General features: G+C 55.9%; 1 protein-coding gene across 3 annotated transcripts; it reads right to left on the reverse strand.

The window, feature by feature from the left end:
* Positions 1 to 283: 283 nt before the first annotated feature.
* LOC142920137 (uncharacterized) lies at positions 284 to 12,687 on the reverse strand. Of its 3 annotated transcripts, none has more exons than XM_076062593.1 (8): positions 12,538 to 12,687; positions 11,815 to 11,935; positions 11,238 to 11,428; positions 9,546 to 9,931; positions 8,146 to 8,163; positions 7,486 to 7,648; positions 2,655 to 3,083; positions 284 to 1,327 (listed from the first exon to the last, which is right to left on the reverse strand). In XM_076062593.1, the coding sequence occupies exons 1-8, from the start codon at positions 12,626 to 12,628 to the stop codon at positions 1,080 to 1,082; spliced, it is 1,647 nt and encodes a 548-aa protein (XP_075918708.1). In that variant the 5' UTR covers positions 12,629 to 12,687; the 3' UTR covers positions 284 to 1,079. The 3 variants fall into 3 exon arrangements, with proteins under 3 accessions (XP_075918708.1, XP_075918710.1, XP_075918709.1); XM_076062595.1 differs by having other exon boundaries at positions 2,655 to 2,813; positions 12,538 to 12,684; XM_076062594.1 differs by lacking the exon at positions 8,146 to 8,163 and having other exon boundaries at positions 12,538 to 12,685.
* Positions 12,688 to 25,390: the final 12,703 nt, after the last annotated feature.

Genomic DNA, 25,390 nt, shown 5'->3' on the forward strand with positions numbered 1-25,390 from the left:
TCCGGGCCCTCTGGTTTTCCCCTCCACATTTGAGAAACGTGAGTTGTCGAGTATTTGTCAACTGCTCTAAAGGTCCACGTGATGATGACGACGACGATGATAATAAACCGAATTGCTAGAGCTATGATTTGTAACGGCCAGGTCAGGGCCTTCTGAAAGAGAGCTACGCCGCATCTCAATGAGGGCCTTACCCGGCAAAAATAAAACGTTCCGTTTATAGTTCAAGTCCCGTGCACAACATCACGCGTCCACCTGTATAGAGGAGGAGGAGTTCCAGCCCAGGTAAGTGAACTCGCCACCTTTATTATCGTCACCACCACCACCACCACCGCGATGTCTCCAGCAAACAACGAAACAGTTGCCATGCCCCCTTCAGTCTGGGGGCAGGCAGGCAGGGAGAGAGGGGACGTTGCCACGACAGACCACGTGACCCACAACCAACGCCGGGCCACGTGGCGACGTCAAACAGAACCGTGACGCGCAAAGCGCCCCCACCCACCCCACCCCCCCCCCCCCCCTGGGTGGGGGCAAGTCGAACGGACGATGATTCTCTGTCGACTCTCTCGGATCGTTCTGGAAGATGCATCGTGCACGCGCCCCAACAACGCACACAGCCTCACCACCACCACCACCCACCGGGCCATGGATAAAGTTGTGCGAGTCTGGTGAGTCTTTGGGTCTCTGTGTGGTGAGTCTATGGGTCTCTGTGTGATGAGTCTGTGGGTCTCTGTGTGGTGAGTCTTTGGGTCTCTGTGTGGTGAGTCTATGGGTCTCTGTGTGATGAGTCTGTGGGTCTCTGTGTGGTGAGTCTGTGGGTCTCTGTGTGGTGAGTCTATGGGTCTCTGTGTGGTGAGTCTGGGTGTCTATGTGTGGTGAGTCTATGAGTCTCTGTGTGGTGAGTCTTTGGGTCTGTGTGGTGAGTCTATGGGTCTCTGTGTAATGAGTCTGTGGGTCTCTGTGTGGTGAGTCTGTGGGTCTCTGTGTGATGAGTCTGTGGGTCTCTGTGTGGTGAGTCTATGGGTCTCTGTGTGGTGAGTCTATGGGACAAACTCAGAAATATCCAGCGGCGGCAGGCATCGTCAGGGGTCGGGATGGAACCCACGACCTCCCGCGTGCCAGGCGAGGTGGTCGACATCTCCTAACCACCGCGCGGTGTGATTGGTGTGGCGACGACTTGGGGAGCGGCTTTCATCCGGCGGTGTCAACCGGGGGCGGGGACGAGGTCCTAAAGTTCCGATTTCTGCTCCACCGCGGCGGTGGCGGCGGCGGTGGCAGCGGTGGCAGCGGTGTCGGCGGTGGTGGCGGTGGCGACAGCGGCGGTGGCTACCTGCACTCGGCAGAGACAATATCAGGCTTGGGGACCAGGCCTGGGGCGTTCCCCCCTCGCTCGTTCGCCGGGGAACGAGAATATCACGCAGGGTGGGGAGAAAACACTCAGGAGGCACGGAACTCGAAACAACAGCCAGCAGCAGCAGCATCATCAGGCCCGATGATGATGTTGATGATGCCGGTTGTGGTTGTTGTAATTACCGGTGAGGTGTCACCAGGTACTTGAATTGTGAACGTTGTCGTGGGTTTACTCTACAACACACTACCGGTTAATACTGAACAAGTATACTACACTGTACACTACACTGTACACTACACTACACTGGACAGTACACTGCACTGTCCACTACACTATACACTACACTGTACACTACACTATAAACTCGTAACTAATTGGCACGTTTTGTTTACGTGACACTAAACCTGACTAATTGGCTGCGTCAGGTGGTGGCGGGTTTTACGACACAGCGTTTATATATTGACGCCACTTAACACAAAAACAAATTCGACTTTGAACACAATGGGAATATTGTGTTCATGTTGTAGCAGCAGGAGGAGGCGGAATCCACAAATGTACGGTCGGGGGTACGGGGGTCAGAACGTTACAACAGCAAACACGTCACGCAAACTCGTCACGCTGACATGTCACGCGCCGTCGGCACATGCCAGGTATAGCAAAGGTTAACAAATCAATAAAAATAAATATAGACAAATATTGTGTATCTTACCAGGTAAGCCCCCCGCTGTGCTACTACGTCACTTGTTTTGTAGAAGCTACACCGGCTACCACAAGTGACAGCTCAACTCAGTGGCTTATCGTCATCATCGTCATCATTATCGTCATCATCGTCATCATTATCGTCATCATCGTTATCGTCGTCATCATCATTATCGTCATCATCATCGTCATCATCGTTGTCATCGTCATCATCATCGTCATCATTATCATCGTCGTCATCATCATCGTCATCATCATCGTTGTCGGGTGGCAAATAAGGAGCAGCAGCCAAATGGCTCTGAACGCGTAGAGACACAGGAAGTGTCAGGGTCGGGATAGGACCCACGACCTCCTGCGTACCAGGTGAGGTAATAATAATAGGGTTTTTCCCCTTTTTGGTACTGGCAAAGGAGGTCTAATGATGTAGATGATCCAGGCGAGGTAGTTACCATCTCATAGCCACCGTGATGACGATGATGATGATGAGGGAGACACCGCAAACTCCAAATATACGGGTGTCAGGGGCGGGGAAGTAGCCCACGCCCTCCCGTGTACCAAGCGAGGCAGTCAACATCTACGTAGCCACCGCAACGCCACCGCCGCTCACCGGGACGCTTGCCGGCGTTCCGTCTGCCCTGCACGGCGCACACCAGCAAGGGGAACAGCACCAGCACCGCCAGCACCAGCACCGTCATGGCCACCGTCAAGCTGATGGGGTAGATAGTGCTGCTGCTGGCGGGGAGCGTCGCCTCGTCTCCCGTAGGCACTGTGGACGAGGGTGAGGAGGAGCGGGAGGTGGATGGGGTGGTGGTGATGGTGGTGGTGGCGGCGGTGGTGGTGGTGGCGGCGGTGGCGGCGGTGGTGGCGGCGGCGGTGGTGGTGGCGGCGGTGGTGGTGGCGGCGGTGGTGGTGGTGGCGGCGGTGGTGGTGGTGGCGGTGGTGGTGGCATTGGTGGTGGTGGCGGTGGTGGTGGTGGCATTGGTGGTGGTGGTGGCGGTGGTGGTGGTGGTGGCGGCGGTGGTGGTGGTGGTGATGGCTACGGGATTGGGGACACGAGGAGATTCGGTGAGACGCGGGGAGATAACGGGGAGATACGGGTAGACATGGGTAGGCAGACACGGGGAAACAGAGAGACACAGTGAGACAGATACAGACAGAGAGACAGATACAGACAGAGAAACAGAGAGAGACTGACAGAGAGACACAGACAGAGTGGGATGCTGAGCAGTGTTGTTGGATGAGGTTAGTGAGGAGGAGGAGGTTTTGGTCTTAATCACTTCTCTGTGTATGTGTGTGTGTCTGTCTGTGTGTGTGTCTGTATGCTGGGCTGGCTGAGTCATGTAGCCCGCATGCCCAGCCACCGCATGCCGAAACAGCTTTTGTTCGGCCGTATCGAGGGGGCTAAACGGGCGCAGCATGGACTGGAGAAGAGATGGAGTGATGTGGTACAGGAGGACGTGGAGCTGAGTGGACTTGCCGATGACTGGTACCAGCGGTGTCAAGATCAGCCTCTGTGGAGGAGGCTCGTGAAGGACGCTACTGGGCAGTTGGAGGTAGTCGCCCTCGAACAACAACGGAGGGCGGAGGAGCGACGCTCACAACAACGAGCGGAGCGCCGGGTGGCTAAAGCACAGCAGGTTGGCACAGTAGGGGGCACAGGTGGTGCATTAGCCAGTCATCTCAGTCAGTCGACCCGTGGTACCTGGGTCTGCCCCGTGACCTCCTGCCAGCGGGCGTTTGACACTCCACGTGGCCTCAAGGTGCACATGTCCTGGCACAAGCGTCTTGGTGACGTCACCGCCACTTAGTGGCAAATGGCGGTTGTTGTTGTCTGTGTGTGGCTGTCTGTCTGTGTGTGTCTGTCTGTGTGTCTATTCAACACCGCCTTGCCAGGCATGCTGAGGAGAGGCTTGCGGAGCCCCAATGTGGTTTCAGGAAAGGGCGGTCCTGCACAGATGCCATATTTTCTGTCCGTCTGCTACAGCAGAGGTGTAGGGAATTCCAACAAGACCTACATCTATGCTTTATTGACCTAGTCAAGGCCTATGATACCATCAGTAGGCCTGGGCTCTGGGTTGTTCTTCGTGCTTTTGCAGTCCCTGACCCTCTGCTCACGATCATTAAGGACCTTCATGATGGTGAGCGGGCCCGGGTAAAACTACGTGGCCGGGAGTCGGAGCCATTCCCTGTCCACCTTGGGGTGTGACAGGGATGTCCTCTGGCTCCCATATTATTTAACATCTATTTCGACCACGCAGTTCGTGAAGCCTTCGATGGCCGTACCAGACCAGAGGAATTTCCATCTGGTACAGACGTAGCGCCATAGATGTGACGGCGGTGCATCGAACCGTCAGGGGAGGGGCTGCAGCGGCAGCCCAAGAGGGGAGGGGCTGCTGGGGGCTCAGGACCCCAGACAGCCCCACCCCTCGGTGGGCAGGAGGCACCAGAGGGGACCTCCCCAGCCGATCTGGAGCCAGGCGCAGCCGAAGAACGAAGACTGGCGGCAGCTTGATAGGACCCTGGACCCCCTCGCCCCGCCGTCCTTGTGCAAGGCGGTAGTTGGTGACGTCACGTCGCGCTCGCCCTCCGGCACGGACAGGGGACCGGGACGGTGACGTCATGTCCCCCTGGGATATTTAGGCTGGGACCCCGTGACGTGTTCCGAGGTCGTTGGTGGGGAGCCAGGAACGTGTGAAGTTGGGAGTTGGGACCCAGGGTAGGGGGAAATTAGCACCAGGCTAGAGTAGCCTGTGGGTGTGCTAGGGACCTCCCCAGTACCCTTCCCCTGGGGGAGCGATGGGACCCAGGGTAGGGGGAGATTAGCACCGGGCTAGGGTAGCCTGTGGGTGTGCTAGGGACCTCCCCAGTACCCTTCCCCTGGGGTGTGGAGTGTAGGCAGTGAGCGTGCAGTACACGGAGTCGTGGTGTGTGAAGAGAAGTCTTTAATAAAACAACTGGCGCAAGCCCCTACATGAAGATCTTCCTCCGAGTCGTCATTTACGCCTCAACACTTGTAAGGGCCGGGACGCCGTGCGGGCCGTTGGTGGGACTCTGGGCCAGTGGTGGGACTCTGGGTCAGTGGTGGGACTCTGGGCCGGTGGTGGTGGGACTCTGGGCCAGTGGTGGTGGGACTCTGGGCTGGTGGTGGGACTCTGGGCCAGTGGTGGGACTCTGGGCCAGTGGTGGGACTCTGGGCCAGTGGTGGTTAGACTCTTGGCCGGTGGTGGGACTCTGGGCCAGTGGTGGGACTCTGGGTCAGTGGTGGGACTCTGGGACTGTGGTGAGACTCTGGGCCAGTGGTGGGACTCTGGGCCAGTGGTGGGACTCTGGGCCAGTGGTGGGACTCTGGGTCAGTGGTGGGACTCTGGGTCAGTGGTGGGACTCTGGGACTGTGGTGAGACTTTGGGCCAGTGGTGGGACTCTGGGCCAGTGGTGGGACTCTGGGCCAGTGGTGGGACTCTGGGCCAGTGGTGGGACTCTGGGCCAGTGGTGGGACTCTGGGCCGGTGGTGGGACTCTGGGCCAGTGGTGGGACTCTGGGTCAGTGGTGGGACTCTGGGCCGGTGGTGGTGGGACTCTGGGCCAGTGGTGGTGGGACTCTGGGCCGGTGGTGGGACTCTGGGCCAGTGGTGGGACTCTGGGCCAGTGGTGGGACTCTGGGCCAGTGGTGGTTGGACTCTTGGCCGGTGGTGGAACTCTGGGCCAGTGGTGGGACTCTGGGTCAGTGGTGGGACTCTGGGACTGTGGTGAGACTCTGGGCCAGTGGTGGGACTCTGGGCCAGTGGTGGGACTCTGGGCCAGTGGTGGGACTCTGGGCCAGTGGTGGGACTCTGGGCCAGTGGTGGGACTCTGGGCCGGTGGTGTAACTCTGGGACTCCCGGCCCCACGCCCTTGTAAGGGTGAGGTCCGAGGCAGCCAGAGTCTGGACCCGCACCTTGGCTGGGTGGGGTCAGGGGTCGCCTCCCTTAGGGTGGTCACCTTGGCTGGCTGGGGTCAGGGGTCGCCTCCCCTAGGGTGGTCACCTTGGCTGGGTGGGGTCAGGGTAGCCTCCCCTAGGGTGGTCACAGCGGAGGATCCCACGGCGTAGGCAGTGTCACGGCACGCTAGGAGCAGGCCGTGTGCCTAGGCTGTAGCAGTGTATCAGGAGGACTGTGGGAGTGCTGTGTTGTAATAAAGGAGTTTCCTATCCGAAGTGTCTCCGGAACCCATTACACAGATAAAATGGGAGGCTGATCGATGCCCAGGTGGGGTTGAGGGATGGCTCTCTATTGCTCAACCACGTTGCGTATGCCGATGATCTGGTAATAGCTGCTCATTCAGAGGAGGAGTTGGAGGCGCTGCTGCTAAACCTGGAGCTTGCCACTGAGAGGTGGGGCCTTAACCATCAGTTCCACCAAAACTAAGCACCTGCCTGGGTATTTTGTACCATTGGACAATCCACTCCCACAACTCCCAATCGGTGATTGAGTTGTGGAGAGAGTGGAGAGTTTCCCATACCTGGGCAGTGTGCTCATGACTGGCTCCGGTTGGACAGCAAAGGTCTCACTCTGAATCAGTCGAGCGGCATTATCTATTCATCGGTTGCGTAACGCTGTGTGGAAGCTACCTGGTCTGTCACTCTGCACGAATCTTCAGGTCTTCTCGGCCACAGTCATTCCCTCCCTTCTCTACGCTTGCGAAAAGTGGACTCCCCTAATGGAACATCTTCGCCGGTTGGAAACATTTACGCTGGCCTGCCTACAATCCATCCTGGGTTTAACCAGGCTGGATTGTGTGAGCTCACAAATCCCAGAAAAATCTGGACAAAGTCCCATCGGTGAGCTCCTCCGGCAGGCAAGGCTGTGTTGGCTGGGTCATGTAGCCCGCATGCCCAGCCACCGCATGCCTAAACAGCTTTTGTTAGGCCGGATAGAGGGGGCTAAACGGGTGCGGCACTCGCCCACCCACTCACTCACCCTCCTACCCACTCAACCACTCACGCACCCACTCACTCAACCACTAACCCACCCACTCACCCACCGACTCACCCACCCACTCACTCACCCACCTACCCACTCAACCACTCACGCACCCACTCACTCAACCACTTACCCACCCACTCAGTCAACTACTCACCCACCCACTAACGCACCAACTCACTCAACTACTCACCCAATCACTCACCCACCCACTCACTCACCCACCCAATCACTCGCCCACCCAATCACTCACCCACCCACTCACTCAACCACTCACGCACCCACTCACTCAACCACTTACCCACCCACTCACCCACTGACCCACTCAACTACTCACCCAATCACTCACCCACCCACTCACCCACCCACTCACCCACCCACTCACTCACTTACTCGCCCACTCACTCAGCCACTCACCCACCCACCCACCCACTCATCCACCTACTCACTCAGCCACTCACCCACCCACCCACCCACTCACCTACGGCGCTGTGCGGTGGAGGGACGGAGACACACGACGGTGGAGACCACTCCCCTGTCTTCCACCGTGGGTAGCGAGCTACGACTCTCACGCGGACGCAGTACTCATCCTTGCCGCCAGGCGGAGGCACCGGGTGGCGGTAGCGGCACCCAACAAAGCGCTCCTGGCAGTGGCAAGCAGAAGGCTTTAGTGTGCCTGGTTATGTGGATGACACATTGGTGGTCTGGGCACACAGCAAAGATACACTGAACGCATTTCTAAATCGTCTCACCATGAAGCTGACAGAGGCTGACAGAACTCCAACATTTCTTTACCCAAACAACCAAAGAGTTGGCATTTCTGGACATTCGGCTCAGACGGGGTAGAAGTGACACAATAACACTCAGTATTTACCAAAATAAAACTCGTACTGACGCCTATCTGAATGCAGAGTCACAACCTTCACCCCGCAACAGAAATCTGCTCTTGTCAAGTCGCTCATTCATCGAGCTAAGAAAGTGTCAGATGGTGACAGTCTGAGAAGTGAAATTGAACATGTTAAAGAAGCGCTGCAAATGAACGGTTACGATGATGCACAAATAAAGAGGGCATTGAATACCAAAACCACATCAAATAACAAGAGCATTGAAACCGCCCAAGTAATTAAAACGATCAAAATACCGTACATTGCGGGAGTAGCTGATGAACCCGCAACATGTTTGGGAAAACAAAACATCCGAGTCAGATTTGGCACGGTACATAAAATACAGAATTTAATATCTGCTACAAAACATGTATTACCGAAGCTATCAACAGAAGGTGTGGTACAGGATTAACTGCACGTGTGGTAAATGTTATGTTGGGCAAACAGGACGAATGATCAGCACGAGACTAAAAGAACACCAGAGAAACATTAAATTCTCCCAAACACAACTGTCAGCAGTAGCAGAACACGCGTGCCAACAATGACACACTCCATTGATTTTGATGTTGAAGTTTTGTGCAAAACTAGCTCCTACTGGCCAAGACTAATTAGAGAATCTATCGAAATTGAAAGAAATCGAAATAATTCTAGATTTAAAGCTTTCGTGACTGCTAGGATCCATACTCTCGTCCTTTCACCTGATGAAGGCTGCTTGTGTTGTGGCCGAAACGTCGTGATTTTTTGTTATTTTATTTTCACCTACGTGACTTTACCCAATAGAACCAAATCGAAATAACTTTAACCGTTCGGATAGCTACCGCCTTAGTGCTGCGTGTAAGCGAATCATCAAATAATACATTAGTTAAATGCATGCCTACAAAGGGCGGCGTACTTCAGCAGGGATTATTGTTGGTAGGGCTATTTTATTCAACACAATAGACAGGAAAGACAAGTGCAAAGGGCTTGCATAATGCACATGCCTCATGTGCCTTGCCTCAGTAATCACCCCCCCCCCCCCACCCATGATTGTGCAAGAGCGCAGAAGGGTGGTCACCACATCTAGGCCTCTATATAAGGAACGAAACAGGAAGACTTCACAAATCTGTCTGTCGCCTGATGAAGCTTGTTGTAATTACCGGCGAAAAGTCACGGTACTCAGACTGTAAATGTTGTGGCTTGGCTCTCCAACACACAACTGGTGTGCTGTACTAGTACACTACACTATACACTACACACTAGTGTTGCACTAGTGACGAATTGGCACGTTCTGTTTACGTGACAACCCTTACTAGTTGGCTGTGTCGGGTGGTGGCGGGTTTTAACGACACAACATTTATATATTTACGCGACCTAACCCAAAAACCTCTTATGGATATTGGTCGCGTACGCCAACTACGTGTTAACCTGAGCATCATCATCATCATCAGTAGTAGTAGTAGCATCACCACTCACCCACTCAACCACCCACTCACCCACTCAACCACTCACCCACTCACCCACCCACCCGCTCACCCGCTCAATCACCCACCCACTCACCCACCACTCACTCACCCACCCACCCACCCGCTCACTCAGCAGCTCAATCACCCACTCACCCACCCACCCACCCACTCACTCACCTACCCACCCACTCACCTACCAACCCACCCACTCTCACCGTGCTCGTCACGCCCCTCCGTGTGGAGACCTCTGCCTGCAGGTGGTACAGCACGTCACACTGCGCCATCCTCCTCCTCCACCCACTCCTCATGGAGACCCCCACGGAGAGCTCCCACGCCTTCGGCTCTCCCTCGTCGTCATCGTCGTCATAGTACCCATCGTCGTCGCCATCGCCGTCAGCCCCATCACCGTCGGCGCCAACACCCTCATCATCATCATCATCGTAGTCGTCATCGTCGTAGCCATCGTCGTCATCTTTGTAGACCTCATCCTCACCCTCACTACCACACTCCTCCTTCTCCTCACCACCATCACCACCCTCCTCCTCCTCCACCGTCGCGTTCTTGTGGAGCATCATGGTGACCGTAGGAGCGCTGAGCACAGCTGAGACACGGGGGGGGGGGGAGATGACGTCTCACTCACACAGAGACACTCAGAGACACACAGAGACACTCAGAGACATTCAGAGACACTCACACAGAGACACACAGAGACACACAGAGACACTCAGAGACACTCACACAGAGACACTCACACAGAGACACTCACACAGAGACACTCAGAGACACACAGAGACACACAGAGAGACACTCACACAGAGACACTCAGAGACACTCACAGAGACACTCACACAGAGACACTCAGAGACACACAGAGACACACAGAGACACTCACACAGAGACACTCAGAGAAACACAGAGACACACAGAGAGACACTCACACAGAGACACTCAGAGACACTCACAGAGACACTCACACAGAGACACTCAGAGACACACAGAGACACACACAGACACACACAGACAGAGACACACACACACAGAGACACTCACACAGAGACACTGACACACAGAGACACACACAGACACACATACACAAAGGCAAACACACACAGAGACATAGACACACACACAGAGACACAGAGACACTCACATACAGACACTCTACACACAGACATATACACACACAGAGACAGAGACACACAGACACACACACAGACACACACACACAGACACACACACAGACACACATACACACAGACAGAGACACACAGCGACACTCACACAGAGACACTCACACAGAGACACACACACACATAGAGACACATAAAGAGACACTCACACACAGAGACACTCACAGACACACAGAGACACACAGAGACACACTCACACAGAGACACTCACACACAGACACATACACACAGAGACACACACAGAGAGACACACAAAGAGACACTCACACATAGAGACACACAGAGACACACAGAGACACACACAGACACACACACAGAGACTCTCCCACAGAGACAATACACAGAGACATTCACACACAGAGACACTCACACAGAGACACGCACAGAGACACTCACACAGAGACACTCACACACAGAGACACACTCACACAGAGACACTCACACACAGACACATACACACATACACACAGGCAGACACACACAGAGACATAGACACACACACAGAGACACAGAGACACTCACATACAGACACTTTACACACAGACATACACACAGAGACACTCGCACAGAGAGACTCATACACACAGACATACAGAGACAGACACACAGACAAATACACAGACATACACACAGACAGAGACAGACACACAGACACACACAAACACACAGACACACACACACAGACACACACACACACACATAGACAAAGCCACTGACTTGTCTTCAAGGGTAAGACCTCAACCACGACCCAGGGCAAGGAGATTGGTGAGGCCACCGGTGATGACGATGAAACGGTGGCTCTGACGCGCAGGTGATAGCGGTCACCGGGATGCCGCAGAGCTGAGGAGACATCGCACCGAGTCTCTGTTGTGGCAGCGCAGACGGTCCGCCAGTGGGCTCGTCCATAGCTGCACAGACAGAGACACGGGGAGGAGGTAGTGAGGAGTGGGTGAGTGAGTGGGTGGGTGGGTGAGTGAGTGAGAGAGTGGGCGAGTGAGAGAGTGGGTGAGTAAGTGGATGCGTGAGTGGGTGAGTGGGCGAGTGAGTCAGTGAGTGAGTGGGTGGATGAGTGAGTGAGTTGGTGAGTGAGTGGCTGGGTGAGTGAGTGAGTCAGTGAGTGAGTGGGTGAGTGAGTGGGTGGGTGAGTGAGTGGGTGAGTCAGTGAGTGAGTGGGTGGTTGAGTGTGTGAGTGAGTGAGTGGGTGGTTGAGTGTGTGAGTGAGTGAGTGGGTGAGTGACTGAGTGAGTGGGTGAGTGGGTGAGTGAGTGGGTGAGTGAGTGAGCGAGCATCTCACCGTTTGCTCTCCACTCTGTAGGTGACGCTGCTGGTGGCGGGGTTCACGTTAGCTGGTTCCCAGCGGAGTTGTGTCAGCAGGTCTCGAGACTCCACGCGCACATTCAGTGGGGAAGCCGGGGCTGGGGAGATGGGCAAACGGCACTCAGTGTGCGCTAACCACTGCACCACCGCTCCCCACACTCACACACAGTGCGCTAACCACTGCACCACCGCTCCCCATACACTCACAGTGCGCTAACCACTGCACCACCGCTCCCCACACTCACATACAGTGCGCTAACCACTGCACCACCGCTCCCCACACAAACACAGTGCGCTAACCACTGCACCACCGCTCCCCACACTCACACACAGTGCGCTAACCACTGCACCACCGCTCCCCACACAAACACAGTGTGCTAACCACTGCACCACCGCTCCCCACACTCACACACAGTGCGCTAACCACTGTACCACCGCTCCCCACACTCACTCACACAGTGCGCTAACCACTGCACCACCGCTCCCCACACACACACAGCGCGTTAACCACTGCACCACCGCTCCCCACACACTCACACAGTGCGCTAACCACTGCACCACCGCTGCCCACACACACAGTGCGCTAACCACTGCACCACCGCTCCCCACACACTCACTCACACAGTGCGCTAACCACTGCACCACCGCTCCCCACGTCCACCACAACCTGGCACCCGATGTATCGACCGGCCCGGCTCACCGTGGCTGCTGCACCACGTGACGAGGTGGAGGAGGAGCAGGAGGAAGAGGAAGAGTAGGCCAAGTCTAGAGACGAGTTGACGCATCGCCATGGAGCGATATTTAGTCACGTGCAGAGAAATTCGATTCCCGGTTCGATTAACTATACTCGCATCGATTCTTAATGGGATAACATTAGGAATCGATTATTGTAGAGTAATGGATGTATAGAGTCGATTTTTATTGGGATAACATGGGAATCGATATACAGTTGATTAAGCTAATTAAATCGATTTCCGTTCGGATAACATGACAATTAAGTGGTCGAAAATGAATCTTAATGAATCGATTCCTACTTTTATTACATGAGAATTGAACATGATCGACTATCGTGTGTGGGTGTGATGCTCACCTGTATGTGTACGTGTGTGTGTGTACCTGTGTGTGTGTACCTGTTTGTGTGTGTACCTGTGTGTGTGTGCCTGTGTGTGTACCTGTGTGTGTACCTGTGTGTGTGTCTACCTGTGTGTGGGCCTGTGTGTGTGTGTACCTGTGTGTGTACCTGTGTGTGTGTACCTGTGTGTGTACCTGTGTATGTGTGTACCTGTGTGTGTGTGTACCTGTGTGTGTGTACCTGTGTGTGTGTACCTGTGTGTGTACCTGTGTATGTGTGTACCTGTGTGTGTGTGTGCCTGTGTGTGTGTACCTGTGTGTGTACACTATGTGTGTGTGTGTTGTGGGGGCTACCGTCCCCCGCTTTACCCACCGACTCCCCCGTTTCACTCACACCGCTACCCCCCCGGCTGCTGTCAGGTCCAGACTACCGACCCCTAATGCCTCGCCCCCCTGTACCTCTGCCTGGGATGTCGACCGCGTTTGCGTAGCTTAATTAGCGGCTCGTATGCTTTGCGCTCGCGATGCGCTACCCTGTTCAACGGCGGCGTGTCGCGGTGAGCGCGCTCGCAAAGTAAAACCCCGTCCTGCACGGGAATAAACAGGCGCGGCGCGCCCCCGTGGGATTCCCTCCCACCCACGCTCCACGCGCTTAAGCCAAAACAAACACGCCGCGATTACTTTGCTCCGATTTAACGGGCTGTTTACACAGCTGCGTATTCGCACACGCCAGGCGCTTAATTCGCTATTAGACAATTGCGCGAGTGCGCGCCCGCCACCCCGTCACACAGGCGCGCAAGCGTAAAGCGCTACTGTAGGCTATTGCGCAGGTACACGAGCGCTGGGCACCGCCGAAGATATTCGTGTAGGTACGCGCGCGCTGAACAATACTGTAAACGATCGTACAGGTACGGACACTAAGCACGTTCTACTCCCTTATTCGCTGCAAACAGCCGCGTATGCGCGCGAACACACAACACTCTGTACACACTCGTACCGATATGCGAACACCAAACACTTCGTCTCCCTCCTCGCACTCACAGTGACCATGAAACAGCTTTATCCTATTAGTGGTTTTATTCCCCGCGAGTATCGAACTAGACTGTGTGTGTCAGTACGGACCAGCAGGACCGGTCTAACCTATTTCGCTACTCCCTGATACTTAATGGACCTGTCTGCCCTCTATTTTCTCTCCGAATTTCGTCCCTTTGTCTTACCTCTCTCCCTCGTACTTACGGTCCGACCTCGCAGCGATGGAGGTCGCGGATAGATGATGCTGTAAACAGAATCTGGCTGTTCTCTGCCCCGTCTCACGGACGTGCGAGTAACAGTCAGGTGACGGCTCCCCGATCCCTCCCTCCTGTTGATCTCCAGTCAAATAAAAATGGCCCCGTGCCTCCCCAAAGCGTCCCTTTTTATGCTCCTTTCAAAGCCCTCGCACCGTCCATCCGCGGTGCATCGCGGGTCAGGCCGTTAATCCGCGGTGCATCATGGGTAGGACCATTATTCCGCGGTGCATCATGGGTAGGGCCGTTAATCCGCGGTGCATCATGGGTAGAGACGCTAGCCCGCGGTGCACCATGGGTAGAGATGCTTAACCCACGCTGCCCCGCTCCCCACCTGTCTGCTGGTCCGTGTGTGTCTTGGGCATCTCCTCACTGCAGTTCTCAGTGGGTTCGCCGTGGTCATTTAATTCTAAGTTAAGCCACGGCGCCAAGTGCCATTTGGCCTGGGGGGGGGGGGTGCCTGCCAATTCCCTGACCCTGAGAAACCGTGGAGCACCCCCACGAGGGGGCCTCTCGGGTAAAAACTCAGGGCAGGTGCCCCCCTCCCCTCCCCATGAGGCCCTACTTGAGTGTGTGTGTGTTTAGGTGGGGGGGGGGGGGAGGGTGGCAGGGGAAGTGCTGTGATGGGAGCCGGGTGGCTTCTCGTCGCAGCAGCACAGCGACGGGCCCGGTTTCGACGGAGCGGCTTCGCTGTTGTGGCACCACATAGCCCCCCGAGGTGCCAGTCCCCGTCCCGGGTTGACTGGAGCACCTCGCCTGGGTTGCTCCCACGAGGTAGCGCCGCGGGGTCCGCGGGACTCGTCCAGTCCTCGTGGCCGGCCTCGGGGGTGGTGGCTCCGTCTCCCGGAGTTCGGGCGGCGGTCTCCTCCTCCGCTCCAGCGGTTTTCCTTGGTCCTTGGCACCTGCGGGCTGGGAGACAAACTCGGGGGCGGTAGGGTTTAGGGGCCGTCGTCCCCGTCCTCCCTGGCCCGGGTCAGGACCCCCCGGGGCCCGGGGCTCCGTGGGGCCCATATACCGTGCGAGGCCCCCGGGTATGGGGGGTGTGGGGACCCAGGGGTTTCGGGGTACTCGAGCGGCGGGGTTCTCCTTCGCTGGGGACGCCCTCCATGGTTTTAGTTGCCGGACGTTGACCACCATCTCCCGGCCTCTCTCCCCCCCCTGAATCAGTACCGTCCAGGGGGAGATCTGTCATCCCACGGTCCAGGGTCCCCGCCAGTAGGTGGTTAGCTTCCCCGCCTGCCCGGCCCCGACGCGAGGGGTGTGCAGCCATACCTTAGAGCCCGCCGAGTAGAAAGGGGGCTCCATTCGGGGTCGGGTCCCCTGCTCCTGCCTCTGGTGTGCGGCCTCGCCTTGCGGGTAGGCCCGGCCCCTCGCTCCTCGTAGGGTCTCCATCAGATGCTCCACAGGGCGGCTCCCTTCCTCCCATTGCGGCGGAGGGACACCGAACAGCAGATCTGTGGGTAGGCGAGACTGACGACCAAACATCATTAGGAACGGGGTCTGTCTCGTAGATGTGTGTACCGTGGTGGTGTAGGCGAACAGAGCATAGGGGAGGTGTTCGTCCCAGTCCCGTTGATTCGCGGCCGCCATGCGTTTAAGCTTCCTGGCTAGAGTCTGGTTCATCCTCTCTACCATCCCATTTGCATGGGGGTGGTACGCCGTAGTTCGGTCCTTCTGGATCCCGAACTCCCGGCACAGCGCCTGGAATAGCTCTGCCTCGAACTCACTACCCTGGTCGGTAATGACTCGTTCGGGGATCCCGTGCTTCAGTACGCAGTGTTCCACGAACGCTCGGGCCACTACGAGGTCTGTCTCATCGGGGATGGCCACCGCTATGGGATAGCGTGTGAAGTACTCCACCGCTACGAGAATATATCGGTTGCCCCGGTGGGATCGCGGGAATGGCCCTTGCAGGTCAATCCCAACCAGTTGATTCGTTCGACTGATGCGGAACGATCTCAGGGGTACCTGGTATCGCGCTGGTTTCGGCCCGCATTGCTGGCACGCGTGGCAGCCCTGTACCCAGGCGGCCACGTCTTGTGCTAACTTGGGCCAGAGATACTGGCGACGCAGGGTTTCACGAGTGCGCCGTTCCCTGTCATGGCCCCCGAGCGGGTGGTCGTGCACCAGTCTTAGCAGCTGGGGTCGCACCTGGGCGGAAACACAGTTGCACCCCGGCTGGCCGGCCTCCTATTAACTCCCGTACCACCCCGTTCTGCACACACAACCGGGCATACAAACCGCTCCAGGGCCCTGGTAGGGTGCTCTTCTCCTCCCGCAGGGCCGCTTCCACCGCCGCCAGATCCGGATCCGGCTGCTGGGTCTGCCTCAGCTGCTCGTCGTTCAGGCTCGGGAAGGCGCAGCCGACGTCCTCCTGGATCCGTCCGATCAGGGCGGATAGGTCCGCTGGGTCCTGAGTCGTGGGCCCTGCGCTTGCCGGGCGGTCGACTGGGTCCGCGCCTCCACCTGTGGGGGTCTGTGGCGCATACCGCACTCTCTCTCGCCGGGGGGGGGTTAGGCTCAGCGGGTTCCCGGGGGTCCGTTGCCTGTCGGCAACGTCCCCCCGTGAAGCACGGGCAGGCCTCCTCCGCCCTCGTCTCGGCACACACCGCGGGTCGCCGTGATAAGGCGTCCGCGTTTGCATGCGTCCGTCCCGCCCGGTACTCGATTTGCAGGTTGTACTCCTGCAGCTGCGCCAGCCATCGGGCCATCTGCCCCCGCGGTTCCTTGAAGGTGAGGAGGAACTGCAGAGCATAATGGTCCGTGTGCACCCGACATTTCCTGCCGTACAAATACGGCCGAAACTGTTTACACGCGAAGATCACAGCGTACAATTCCTGACGGGTCACACAGTAGTTCAGCTCGGCCCCGCTCAGGGTCTGGCTGGCGTACGCAATAACCCATTCCATCCCTTCGTGCACCTGCGACAACACCGCACCCAGCCCGCTGCTGCAGGTGTCAGTGTCCAAAATAAAGTCGGTGGTAAAATCGGGGAAAGCCAGGGTGGGGGTGTGGGTGAGGTGGTCTTTGAGGGTGGTGAAGGCCGTCTGGCAGGCCTCCGTCCACTGATAGGGGTTCTTAGGGGAAGTGAGTTGGGTGAGGGGGCGTGCAATCTCGCTGAATCCCTTTACAAATCGACGATAATAGGTGGCGAGCCCCAAAAATGATCTTATCTCTGTCAGGTTCCTTGGCTGTGGCCAATCCACTACGGCGCGTACCTTGTCCGGATCGGTGCGCACCCCTGCCTCGCTGACGCGATGTCCGAGGTACCCCACCTCGCGCTGTGCGATGTAGCACTTACGGGGCTTGAGCTTGAGATGAGCCGCTCGCAGTCGCTGGAACACCTCCCGTAACCTGGACCAGTGCTCAGACAGAGATCTACTGAAAACGATCACATCATCCAGGTAAATCAGGCATTGTTCCCACTGCAAGCCCCGCATCACCAACTCCATCAGCTACTGGAACATCGCGGGCGCGTTGGTGAGCCCGAACAGGAGTACTCGAAACTCGAATAGTCCCATCGGGGTGGTGAATGCGGTTTTCGGCCGATCCTCCTCCGTCATCTCCACCTGCCAGTACCCGGACGCGAGATCGAGGGTGGAAAAATACCGCGCTCCGGCGAGGCTGTCAAAGGTGTCGTCGATGCGCGGTATGGGAAAGGCGTCGCCGAGGGTGACTGCGTTTAATTTGCGGTAATCGACGCAAAACCGGGTTGACCCGTCCTTTTTCATTACTAGTACCACCGGGGCAGACCAGGGGCTCGCCGAGGGCTGAATTATGTTATCGCGGAGCATGTCCCCGACCGCCTCTTTGATCTGGGTGCGTTCGGGTGCGCCCACGCGGTACGCGGGGAGTTTTATGGGTCGGGCGGCACCGGTGTCGATTTGGTGCTTAACGAGATCTGTGCGACCCACGTCCGAATCGTGTTCGCTGAACACGTCGGCGTACTCCCGCAGTAACCCGCGTAGCTGATCGGCCTCTCCCTTAGGTAAATCTGCCCAAGGTACGTGTAACGCGTCAAGCAGGGGAACGACCTCAGCGTGGGGAGTCGGGCCGACTCGCCAGGCCAGGTCCTGGTGGTCTTCGGGGCGACCGGGGTCCTCCGCCCAGAGTGCGAATACCGAGTCGTTGGAGTGGCGCGCGTGTAGGGGGTGCACGGTGGCTACTGTGGTGCGCCATCGCAGTATTGCCGGGGTGCCGTGGGGGTTAAACACACGCAATCGGCCCCCATCGGCGTTTACCAACGTGGCTGATCCCACAACCCCATATCGTTTTGCCAACTCCGGGTGAGGAGTTAGCATTACCTCCCCCGATGGTCGGTGCGCGGGGTCGGTGGAGGGTGTCGCCACAGGCACCAGCATCTCGGCGAGCGGCCCGATGGTGACGGCCGTCGTCAGGGTAGCGGCCACGGGTGTGAAGCGGGGGCGATTCGGCTCCCGTCCCAGGCATGGAATCCGTTCCCTGCTGCCTTCCACGGTGGCGCATCGCTGGCGGGGCTGCACGTTGAGCCCCAGCTTTTCCAGGAGGTCGGTACCTGCGATACACTTGTGCCACAGCACACTCGAGACGTAGAACTCCTGGGTGCACACCTGGTGGCCTATGCGGACCTCCAGGGTGGCCCTCCCCAGGAGCCCCATTCCGGCTCCGCTCGCCGTGTGCAGTGCGCGGTCCGGGGCCTGCAGGTGGCTCACGTCGACCCCGATCGCGCTGCAGTGTGCCGCGCTCACAAGCGAGGCCACCGCCCCCGTGTCCAGCAGGATCCGGGTACACATTCCGTTGACCTGCCCTTCCACCAGCGACGTGGCCCCCGTGATTCCTGCCACCAGCTCCCGTAGCCAGTCGCCAGGAGTCACCGCGTCCACGGGCGTTGTCGCTGGAACCTGTGTGAAGATCACTCGCTCGCCATTATTCCCATTGTCGTCGATATGTGTTGGGACCGCGTCGATTGCACCCCTAGGTGGTCCATTCTCTAGGGGGGCGTTGGCGTTTAACCCTTCGGCATATCTAGCGCGGGCGATCTGAGGGCAGTCTCTCACGAGATGCCCCTGACGGCCGCACATATAACATGCCCGGGGGGGGGGGGGGGGTGGTGGCTCCGTAGTGGGCACCCTGCCCGCTCCCTCTACCCCCAGTGCGCCGCTGCCCAGACTCTGCTTCTAGTCGGGATACCCTCCCAGCTAGCCCCCCCACCGTGGAGCGCAGCTCCCCCATCTCGAACTGGATGGTCTCGACGGAGGCCTGCAGCTTGGTCTCAACGGAGGACTGCAGCTTGGTCATATCTCGGCCCATTTTGTGCTCCATCCCCCCGATGCTGGCCTGTATATCCCATCCGGGTACTGTCTCCCGGGGTCTCGGGGGCTCCCTTGCCCATCCCCTTGTCGCGATGGCGAGCTCCTCCTCCTCCTCGTCGGAGAGTAAGCTCGCCACGGCGCACTCCCGTCCCCGCCCTCGGGGCTGCGTGCGCTCACCGGAGAGCTTCTCACATTTACGCGCGCGCTCGACAAGGGTGTCGAAGGGGAGGCGCGCCCCGTCTACATTTGGTTGCCACCACGGGGTACGCACCAAATATCGCTGTACCTTCCCGGCGGCGAGGTCATCAATTATTTTCGCCTCATACTCCGGGTGCGCGATCTGGGTTAGCGCGCGCACGTCCTCGGCATAATCTCGCAAATCCTCACCGGGTTGGCGGCGGCGCGCCTCTAAGGCCGCCTGCGCCTCCTCCTCATCATACGTGCCGAAGCGTAGTTCAAGCCGGCGCATTAATTCCCCCCACTGGGTTTGTGCGCTTGCGGGCAAAGCCTCTACAAAGTCGGCTGCCAGCCCATCCAAGTGCATCTCCAGCTGCTGCAACGCCTCCGCGTCCGTCCAGCCATTAAAATTCTTCGCACCTCTGATGCTGCGGGCAAACAATTTCCATGACGGAATCCCCTTGCCCGTGAACGTGCATTTTATCTTAGCCTGGGGTGGGGCGCCTCTCTCCCTTGGAGGTGCGGGGGATCGTACCACCTCTGACACCATTATGTGGGGGCTACCGTCCCCCGCCATCACTGAATTGTCGGGGCTGTTGCCCACCTACTCCCCCGTTCCATTCATACCGCTACCTCCCCGGCTGCTCTGTCAGGTCCAGACTACCGACCCCTAATGCCTCGCCCCCCTGTACTTCTGCCTGGGGTGTCGACCGCGTTTGCGTAGCTTAATCAGCGGCTCGTGCGCTTTGCGCTCGCGATGCGCTACCCTGTTCAACGGCGGCGTGTCGCGGTGAGCGCGCTCGCAAAGTAAAACCCCGTCCTGCACGGGAATAAACAGGCGCGGCGTGCCCCCGTGGGATTCCCTCCCACCCACCACGCTCCACGCGCTTAAGCAAAAACAAACACGCCGCGATTACTTTGCTCCGATTTAACGGGCTGTTTACACAGCTGCGTATTCGCACACGCCAGGCGCTTAATTCGCTATTAGACAATCGCGCGAGTGCGCGCCCGCCACCCCGCCACCCCGTCACACAGGCGCGCGAGCGCAAAGCGCTACTGTAGGCTATTGCGCAGGTACGCGAGCGCTGGGCACCGCCGAAGATATTCGTGTAGGTACGCGCGCGCTGAACAATACTGTAAACGATCGTACAGGTACGGACACTAAGCACGTTCTACTCCCTTATTCGCTGCAAACAGCCGCGTATGCGCGCAAACACAAAACACTCTGTACACACTCGTACCGATATGCGAACACCAAACACTCCGTCTCCCTCCTCGCACTCACAGTGACCACGACACAGCTTTATCCTATTAGTGGTTTTATTCCCCGCGAGTATCGAACTAGACTGTGTGTGTCAGTACGGACCAGCAGGACAGGTCTAACCGATCTCGCTACTGCCTGATACTTAATGGACCTGTCTGCCCTCTATTTTCTCTCCGAATTTCGTCCCTTTGTCTTACCTCTCTCCCTCGTACTTACGGTCCGACCTCGCAGCGATGGAGGTCGCGGATAGATGATGCTGTAAATAGAATCTGGCTGTTCTCTGCCCCGTCTCACGGACGTGCGAGTAACAGTCAGGTGACGGCTCCCCGATCCCTCCCTCCTGTTGATCTCCAGTCAAATAATAAAAATGGCCCCGTGCTTCCCCAAAGCGTCCCTTTTAATCCTCCTTTCAAAGCCCTCACACCGCCCATCCGCGGTGCATCACGGGTCAGGCCGTTAATCCGCGGTGCATCATGGGTATGGCCGTTAATCCGCGGTGCATCATGGGTAGGGCCGTTAATCCGCGGTGCATCATGGGTAGAGACGCTAGCCCGCGGTGCACCATGGGTAGAGACGCTTAACCCGCGCTGCCCCGCTCCCCACCTGTCTGCTGGTCCGTGTGTGTCTTGGGCATCTCCTCACTGCGGTTCTCCGTGAGTTCTCCGTGGTCATTTAATTCTAAGTTAAGCCACGGCGCCGCAGTGCCATTTGGCCTGGGGGGGGGGGGGGGGGGGGTGCCTGCCAATTCCCTGACCCTGAGAAACCGTGGAGCACCCCCACGAGGGGGCCTCTCGGGTAAAAACTCAGGGCAGGTGCCCCCCTCCCCTCCCCATGAGGCCCTACTTGAGTGTGTGTGTGTTTAGGTGGGGGGGGGGGGGAGGGTGGCAGGGGAAGTGCTGTGATGGGAGCCGGGTGGCTTCTCGGTCGCAGCAGCACAGCGACGGGCCCGGTTTCGACGGAGCGGCTTTGCTGTTGTGGCACCACATAGCCCCCCGAGGTGCCAGTCCCCGTCCCGGGATGACTGCCATATCAGGCGTGTGATGCATTTGGGACACTTTTTCACTACATCATGAATATTTGAATAAGTATAGACGTGTAAGTCACATGTGACTATATATGCATTCCTCTGTGCATCGATACTGACGTGTAGATGGTGTGGATATTATTTTTTTCAGTCTGCAGCTGACGCTGGTCTGATGGAGCAAAGTCAGTCAGCACAGCTCGGTATGACAAGTCAACAATGCGACCAGCGTGCATACAGCACGGATCGGACTGGAAATTTGACACAGCACCAGAGAACTCGCACGGGAGAGAAACACTTCAAGTGCAGTGTGTGTAACAAGGCATGGCCATCAGTTCTTAAAATACACCAGAGAACACACACAGGAGAGAAACCCTTCAAGTGCACTGTGTGTGTGAAGGCATTTTCACAGTCATCTGCTCTTGTAACACACCAGAGAACTCACATGGGAGAGAAACCCTTCAAGTGCACTCTGTGCAGGCAGATGTTTGCAAATTCATCAAATCTTCAAGTACACCAGGGAACACAGAAGCATCAGAAGATCCACAAGGAGTGGAGTCTGAAATCAGCTTGTGAAAGTCAAAGTGCTGCAATGAGCCCATCCCTCATGAAACACGAACCAGAAGAAAATCCAAGCTTGGACACTTTTAAAGGTATCGAGGTGAAATATGAAGAGGTGATAGTGAAATGTGAAGAAGTGAAGAGCGAAGAAGTGAAGGTGAAATGTGAAGATGAAGATTCATCTCCAGAATGGGACCTTTACATTGATGAAGGCAACGTGATGCAGGAGGAGAATTCTGACTGAGGCAGAGAGAGGCAACTCCCAGCAGTTTGTGGAAGTGGGGGTGTGGGTGGACTTCCTCCGAGACAAAACAAAGTCAAGTGGAGACCCGGTAGATGTGTAAGCCAGAGACGATGTCGCTCCAATAGATGCACCTTTGTCACAGGCCTTTAATGACAAGAATGCAAAGTTGAACACTCAATTCCTAGGTTCAACCTGCAGAGTAAGAGCGAGCGGCCAGTCTTTGTGGACCTGTGGGTTGGGTAGATCTCTAACCAGGAGCAAGAGCCAATAAGCTCCCAAGCATTCAATATGTTATCATAATAATTGCTTTTACATGGTGCTTGCTTTATCGCCTCAGCGACTCGGAGTTTGGTGTCGTACCTCGCCTGAAACACTCGAAGAGCATCCCCAAGTAGTAGCTGCCCCTGTGTGGCACAAGGTGGTGGCCCTGCACCGGCCTGCATGTGGACAAGAGCCTGTCCTTACGGGGCGTGATTGACGTGTCATCTCAGTTGTGTAGTTTGTAGGTAATGTTTAGAATTTGCTACATTTTCACTCAGACGCCAGCATGCAATGGCCTACTCGTTTTGAATGACACAATAGTATGTGTTACATCCACTGTTAAGCAGACGGTGCATTTTTTTTAAAAAGCTTAATCAGATGTTATCTGATGCAGTATATTTCACTGCAGTAATTAAATGTTAAAATGCCTGTCAATAATTCAGAATGAACACTTGTCTGATTTTGTGTGTACATGCATCATTTCATTTATAAGGGTCAAACATTGAATAAGTGATGTTAGGACAAAGTGTGTGTGTTGTTTTTGGAAATAACCTGTACAAATAACTCAGGGGAGACCCGTTGTTCTTGTGATACAGGTCAAAGGGTATTTTTGTGTTTCGGGAAGCATCTGGAGCAACTCATTGTCTTTGACATAGAAAGCACACTCGGATCATTCATCAGTTACAAGACATACCACCTTAAAGTTACACGTAGAGGAGATACATTCTCTGCAACACGAATTATAATTCTGTCTTACGTGTTGACTTGGATTTTGTCGAACTTGGACTAGAAATGCTCCTTGCTGATTAACGTCTGGATGTTCACAACCATGGCTTGAAGCACGCCCCATTGCTGTTGAGACATTGTGTCCACCAAAACCGGTCCACAGTTGGCTTGCACACACAGTGTACACACACAGTGTACACACACACACATAGTGTACACACAGTGTACACACAGTGTACACACACACAGTGTCCACCAAAACCGGTCCACAGTTGGCTTGCACTGAAGCAATGCTGCAGTAATTATGGACTCGCACGAAGGCCGTGCGATTTATATTTCGTGTTCAACATTCCTTTGTTTCGTGGAGAGACCGATCAAATTAAAGACGTCTTGTCTGCTGATCTTGTTCATATCTGTGTACATCGATATCCCACATTGCTTGCACGTACACACCACACGCAATTAAATCAATAAGAATAAGAACGACTTCCGGGCATTGCGAAGATCGAGGAATCTCTTTCAATGGAGCGAGTTCAGTGTGTTCGATTCAACATCTCTCTGTCTCTGTCCGTCTGTGTCATCTGTTTGCCTCTGTGTTTATCTCTGCCTGTGTCTCTCTGTCGTCTCTGTGTTCCTCTTGTCTGTGTCTGTCCGCCTGTTTTGTCTGTGTGTGTGTCTCTTTATCAGCGTCTATCCAACCGTATTCAACGACTGTCAGTAGCAACACGCGCCCGGTCAACTTCCACGGCTCGCGACTCAAACTTGCTCAAAGGAGTGTTTATCTGTAATTTATTACGCTCCGTATGTAGCCAACCGTGATAATCTATGGGTCTCTGTGTATCTGTGTGAGTCTCTGTGTGTGTGTATCTGGAACTTATTTCGCACCGTACGTAACCGAACCTGCCCAGGAAGAGCGGCTGGTATCTGTGGAGCTGTGGGCTGGGTAAATTTGTGAGCAGGAGCGAGAGACAATTAAGCTCCCAACCATTCACTACGTTATAAACAACATATTTGCACTCATAAGTCACTTGCCTAATTGCCTCAGCAACTCGGGTGTTTCGTATCGAACCTCATCTCAATCAATGGAAGGTCGCCCCCTAGTGGCAGCTGCCCCTGTGTGGCACAAAGTGGCCCTGCACCGGCCTGCACGTGGACATGAGTCTGTCGGTAGGGGGCGATCATTGACGCGTCATCTCCCTGTAGAGTTTCTGGATAATGTTTGGAATTAACCACAATTTTGACCGTGCCACCAACATGGAATGACCTGTGCGTTGTGAGTGACACAATACTCTGTTTTACATCCGCCGTGAAGCAGAACAGCGCATATTGTGGTGAATGTTACTGGGGCAGCCAGGTGTGCCTGTCGGATTTGAACTTTGAACCTCTGCAACAAGTAGAGAATACGCTACCATATTCCTGGTTCTTTCGGTAAAGTCACGTAGATAGAAAACAAAGCAAAAACAATAAAAGATTGAAAAATTTAATACAAATAACAAATAAAAATAATACATTTTAAAAAATTAATTGATGATAAGATGCCATGGGTCGACTTTGCCCTCCACTACACACACACACAGTGTGTACATACACACTGTGTGTGTAGTGTGTATGTACGTACACTGTGTGTACACTGTGTGTATGTACATACACA

This window comes from Petromyzon marinus, unplaced genomic scaffold, assembly GCF_048934315.1.
Source record: "Petromyzon marinus isolate PM22_M1 ecotype Great Lakes invasive population unplaced genomic scaffold, UKy_Petmar_22M1.pri1.0 PM_G_Scaffold_68, whole genome shotgun sequence".
NCBI lineage: Eukaryota > Metazoa > Chordata > Hyperoartia > Petromyzontiformes > Petromyzontidae > Petromyzon > Petromyzon marinus.

What these genes read in the sequence shown, in the direction of transcription:
- LOC142920137 (XM_076062593.1), bottom strand. Translation starts at nt 12,628, where the DNA reads ATGGCGATGCGTCAACTCGTCTCTAGACTTGGCCTACTCTTCCTCTTC. An exon ending in TCCACCGCACAGCGCCGTAG is followed by an intron (nt 3,084 to 7,485) that starts GTGAGTGGGTGG and finishes CCAATCCCGTAG; the next exon opens with CCATCACCACCACCACCACC. An exon ending in GAACGCCGGCAAGCGTCCCG is followed by an intron (nt 1,328 to 2,654) that starts GTGAGCGGCGGT and finishes TGCCGAGTGCAG; the next exon opens with GTAGCCACCGCCGCTGTCGC.